Raw genomic sequence first — 6,120 nt, 5'->3', positions numbered from 1 at the left:
GAAACAAAAATTAATAATATTATTTATTAATTATTATCACTTATTGATGTATTGTCATTACATTAGATATAAAGTTAAATAATTTCAAAGTTATATAAATTACATTAATTAGAAAATATAATTGAAGAAAAATGTTGCATTAAAAATCATACGTGACAATCTTTTTAAAACAAATACTTTTCAAAACACGCAACAATTATTTTTGTGATGAGAAAATATCATATTTTGTCTAAAATAAACATTTTACTATAACCAAAAGATGATATGATAGTAATGCAAATATTATCTCCATCTTCGAATATAAATTGTTGTTCATAAATTTTTGTTATTGATATAGTTAAGTTGAATATTATATTTTTAGTTTGAATTTAAGACATTGCAGTTGTGTGTAAATTTACATACCAAAACAATTATTTTTGTCTCTTTTTATATGATATTTGAACTTTCATTTGCATTAATTATATTTTACTAATATAATCTTAATTAATTTCTTTCTTTTTTAACAACCAACAAACATAAACTAATTCTCTCTTCAAGAGTAAGCATGTAAAAATAATATTTGTTGTCCAAAATATTAATACAACTAGTAGCTTTCTTAATTCGATGTGATCTTATATTTAGAGACAAATATAATAAAATACTATTAAATAGAAAATATAATTAAAAATAATAACTAATACTACATTGAAATGAAAAGGTTCAATATTTTGGTAATTTTTTTTTTTTTTTTTTTGCAAATACACCCATCATCTCTGTATTTATCAATTTTTTAAATAATTAATAATATTCTTATATCTAAATATTATCGTTACGACATATATTTATGCATAATCATTCTTAGAGCTAAATTTTAAAAGACTTAAACTCAATTTGATACAAGTTAGCCGATGGTTGATAGTTGATAATTTATTGGTGAACTAACTTATAACTAATAACTTATATCTTGTAATTAATAAGTTAATTAAAGAGTTAAGTAAAGCTAATAATTTAATTAGGTTAAAAATATTAAATGACACAAAAAGATACTCATAACTAATAATAATACTATTATTGAAAAGGAGAGAAGTGATTGATTTTTGTTTATATTTCATTAAAAACATATATAAAAAAAAAGATATAATTAATAAATAAAAAAGTATTAAAAAGATTGCATCGATGATATATATATATATATATATATATAAAACTAGCCCCAAAACTAGGTATGTCAAGTATAGGGTGGGTCATTTTGTAAAAAAATAAAATTAAATAAGTTTAGTCTTTATAAATATATTATATTTTGTTTTTGATGTCTCAATTTTTTTTTTAAACAATAGTACCTTAAATATTTTACAACAACAATTTTGATCCCTAATTTTAAGCCAACTAATGTTTTCATTCAAAATTCAAATGATATTTTTTAGGTATGTTTAGAAAGTTATAAGAATCACTCTACAAAATTTTAATTTTTTAATAAAAGATGGATTAAATATAAATCTTTAAGAACTAAAAACATAAAAAAAGTCAAACGTTATTCATTGTTGGTTAAAAAATTCTAAATTTTTGTATAGGAGGTTCTTATTATGTTCTTAACATGCATGCCAAAATCATTCAAAATTTAGACAATAGACATGAATTAATTTAGAAGCAGTGGTCAAAATTGTTGATAAAAATATTTGAGAGATTGTTGTTTGAAAATAAACTAGAGGTGCTAAAAATGAAATATAGTAAATTTATAGGAATAAAAAAATATATTTAACCTAAAAAAGAATAGTATGGGAGACGTGGAAGCATCTGACTATTTCACATAGATTAAAAAAGTATGATAAATAAAAGAGAATGAAGAATAATTTTACGAAACTTTCATTATAAACTATTGGTTGATTACAATTATCATAATTGCATAATGAAGAGATAGTAAATTGAGATTGATGTATATATTATTAATTAGAGGATAAAATTGATAAAAAAAAAAAAAAAGAAATTAAAGTTGTATTAGAAATCAAAAGCTATAATTTTTTTAGTACAATTTTTTCTTGCACGCTACAATTTTTATAGGATGGAAATGATATATAATAAACAATAAATACTCTCTCCGTCCTACAATAAAATAACTGTATGCAAAAATAAATTCTTTTAAAAGTATACCTTTTAATTAATATTACTTATAACAAAGATAAATTAACAAAAAATTATACTTTTTTTCTTTCATTAATAAATTTTTTTAATATGAATGAATTGATGATTAAATAAGTAATTATGAGGGAGTACGTAGTTAATAGATTCATAGTTAACTACACTTCTATTCTGATTGTCATCTATAAATAGAAGGGTATTTCTTTCTCTAACCAGTCGCATTTTCATTATCATCATTATATTCAAGTCCTTAGTTTCAAACCTTGTAAGCTCCAGATTTAAATTTAAAAATTTACAAAATAAAAAGTAGAAAAATTCTAAAAAGATAAAATTAAGAATGTATCAAAGAATTTATTTCCCCTTGACATATTATACATATGCTTAAATTAGGGAGCATCAGGCATGCTTAAGGTGCACCACCTACAATGTGGGTACCTTAATTAGTTACAATGTGAGTAACTATTAATCCTTAAATGTTTTTCTTTCCTTTTATGGAAAAATGTAAGGTTATTTAAAGCTCTCTAATAAAGTATAGCATTAATTGGGCTACTAACTAGCATAGCAACTGCATTTTTTTTTACCTCTCTTTTTCTTTGTCAACTAAAAATTAACTAGCCAAATGTATTTAGAGAAAAAAAAAACTAGTTTAGCGGATCTCATTTTAAATGTATTATATAAAATAAAATTAAAAGTAGAATTTATATAAACTCATATTTTTTAAAATGTCATATTAAATATCAAAATAGAACTTAATTTTATCGACATATTAACTCGTTAACTTACTTAAATATATTTTGATTATCTATTAAAACTGTTAACATGAAACAAACTTTTAAGCAGATCAACAGGTTATACCAGTCTTTTACCAAGACTCAAAATTTATGACAAAAAATACTCATGCCTAACAAATCCTAGCTCGGACTAGCATATTCCTAGCTCTAATTCAGAGTCAACTACCACTTTTTCTATTATGATTCTCCTCTCTAAATAGGTGGATATTTCTTTCTCTAACACTCACATTTTTCCTTATCATCATTAAAAGTTATTGCAAAGTAATTAAAACATATACACAAGAAAGAAAAATGTCAAAATCCATTGATCTCCCAGATTGTTACAATTATAAGCCACCAATTACAATCACCCCATGTGCACCAACACCAAATCACTCTCTTTATCTCTCTAATCTTGATGACCTAATGTACCAGAGGCTTTACTTCAATCGGATTTATATCTTCAAGAAATCTGTAGAGGTAGATACCTTAAAATCTTCTCTATCAAGAGTTTTGGTGGATTACTACCCTTTAGCTGGGAGGTTGAGGACAAGCAGTGAGGATGAGAACAAGTTGGTGGTGGATTGCAATGGAGAAGGCGTTTTGTTTGCTGAGGCTTCCATGGATATCACTGCTGAAGAATTACTCATTCCTTGCATGACACAACATAAGTCATTGAAGAAACTTAAGTGCAAGGGGAATACTAAAAAAATGTTAGATAATCCTCTTCTTCTAATTCAGGTTAGAACATGTGAATCCCCTAACACACAGTCATTTGATTTTAAACATGAAATGCATATTGCAAACGTTGGAGTTTGACTTTGTGTGTATGTTATTTAAGCATTCTTTATAAAACTTATCTCCCGCACGTGTTGTGAATATTTGTTTCACTGCAAATATTAGAAAGAAATTGAAACTTCCAAAAGGATTTTACGGAAATGCTTTTGTTCTTGTTTCCGCTGAGAGCACAGTGAAGGATTTAGTGAATTCTAATAATCTAGATCACTGTATCAAATGTGTGCAACAAGCCAAGAGTTATTTGGATGATGAGGAGTATATTAGGTCATCGATTGATTTGTTGAAGGACAAAACATTAATTGTCAATGAATCCACTAATGTTTTTGTATCACAATTAAATAAATTAGGGATTCAAGATTTGGATTTTGGAGAAGGGAAGCCTTTTCATGTGGACACTTTTGATATTGATTTTGGTGTCTTACTTTTACCTGTAATTGGAGATCCTAATGCAGTTAGAGTTATTACTCCATTTCCCAAGAATTTGGTGGACAAATATCATCACTGTATGACGAAGATAGAGAGTTGGGAACAAGATGAATAAGATTATGGTGTGGTTAATTAACACTAATAATTTAGTATCTCAATAGTAATATCATAATCATAATTTCTATGTATTCTTAGGAAAATTGAAAATTCTTAAGAAAAATAATTTTGGAGACGAACAAATGAATTAATTTTATAATATATGTAATCAAATATTTACATTTAAGTGCATTACACAATTGAATAATGTTATTCTGAATTTGCATTAACATATACGGACTCTTTTTCTTTTTCTTTTTAAATTTATCTATTGAATGTTTTATTTTAAATTAAATTAGAGTAAACTAGTGAAATCTATTTCGCCTATCATATTCATTCTTTAATACTCTATTTTGTTTTAAAAAAGGAAAAAAATAAAATGATAGAAAGAATATTAAAAAATTTCCATAGTCAAACACCTTTATTTGATGGGAGGAAAAACAATTTCAAGTTGGTCAACATGAAAATTGGTTTGGGCTCACCCAAGCATAAAGAAGAGTCTTTGATTTTTGATAAATGGACAAAAGTATTTTAATTCCAAAACTTATTATTTGAATGTTTTATTTCAAATTAAATTAAAATTAATATTTAGTGAAATCTATCTCGTCTATGTGACATATTCATTCTTTAATACTTTACTTTGTTTGAAAAATAGGAAAGGAAATAAAATGATAGAAAGAGTACTAAAAATTTTCCATAGTGGAACACCTTTATTTGATTGGACGAAAAACAATTTCAAGTTGGTCGATATTAAAATTGGTTTTGGGATCACCCAAGCATAAAGAAAAGTCTTATTTTTTGATAAATGCAGAGAACTATTCTAATTCCAAAACTTGTTTTATAGTCAGTTTTAGGCATAGCAACGAAGCTGGACCGAGACACATTAAAAATTATCAATCCCGCACCTGCAACTTCAATACCTCTCATGTCCCTGTCCATACATCTGGAGGATGACTTTTTAACATCCACATCCAACGGGGACAGACTTCTTCATCCCATCCCCGCCCCCACTCCAAAATCTGGTATCTTTTATTATAAAAAAAAAAGTGACTTTTGTTTTTGAAATTATTTATTCATAGTATCAAATTATAATCAATAATTAGACTAAACAGTAGCATTCAATCAAAGTTCTAAAATACCAATAATCATAATAATAAAGTTATAATATCTCAAAATTAGTTTAAATTTCCTACAAATCACAATATTTTCATAATCTTCAAGCACTTTAGAAGTGAAAATATCAATTCGAACAAAAGATCCAAATTAAAAAACAAACTAATCCATCAAAATAACAAAAATTCCAAATAATCAAAACAAATAAGTTCTAAATAAGCATTTTCTAACAATCATCTTCATCTTCAAGGTGGGAGTTGGAAAAAAGTTAAATATTAACATTTAACATGAACAATTCAAATCAAAGACTGTAGAGAATAAAATACTTTCATCGTCAGACTCATTTTCATTGATTAAAATAACATTTTTAATGTCCACTTTAGAATTCAAATCACCTATCAATATCAATATAGTACAATATAAACAATGATAATTTAAGATTTACAAAACTATTAGCTATTTCAAAGATATTCAAATTTAAATGAATAATTTAAAAGAAATAATATTCTTCTCAACGCTCCATAACCAACTTGTAGCACACATCAATGCATCTAAAGTAGCCCACTAAAGTCGGCTTCGATGAGGACTTAAGATATGTTCGCTTATACTGAATGCACATTCAGAAGCTATTGTTGAAATATAAATTGCCAATATATCCTCTGCAATAGCTTGAAGTTTTGGATATTTAACACCATTCAACTTCCTCCAAAAGAAAATATCAAAATATGGACTTCTTGGAAAAACTTCTTCCTCTAAATAAACATCCAACTCTATTTTGACAAATGAAGTTCTAGCTCTTTTT

General features: G+C 25.7%; 1 protein-coding gene across 1 annotated transcript; it reads left to right on the top strand.

Moving 5' to 3' along the window:
- Positions 1-3,197: 3,197 nt before the first annotated feature.
- Positions 3,198-4,224, top strand: LOC140920112 (uncharacterized). The gene is made up of 2 exons (XM_073367435.1): positions 3,198-3,598; positions 3,789-4,224. The coding sequence occupies exons 1-2, from the start codon at positions 3,198-3,200 to the stop codon at positions 4,222-4,224; spliced, it is 837 nt and encodes a 278-aa protein (XP_073223536.1).
- Positions 4,225-6,120: the final 1,896 nt, after the last annotated feature.

Source organism: Cicer arietinum, chromosome 4 (assembly GCF_000331145.2).
Source record: "Cicer arietinum cultivar CDC Frontier isolate Library 1 chromosome 4, Cicar.CDCFrontier_v2.0, whole genome shotgun sequence".
Taxonomy (NCBI): Eukaryota; Viridiplantae; Streptophyta; class Magnoliopsida; order Fabales; family Fabaceae; genus Cicer; species Cicer arietinum.
The sequence above is the reverse complement of the archived record's forward strand: the minus strand, read 5'-3'. Positions and strand labels throughout refer to the sequence as shown.

Excerpts from the sequence above, each read along its gene's own strand:
- LOC140920112 (XM_073367435.1), top strand. The coding sequence starts at position 3,198 with ATGTCAAAATCCATTGATCTCCCAGATTGTTACAATTATAAGCCACCA. Across the intron at positions 3,599-3,788 it reads AAGGGGAATACTAAAAAAAT|AAAGAAATTGAAACTTCCAA; the intron begins GTTAGATAATCC and ends TGCAAATATTAG.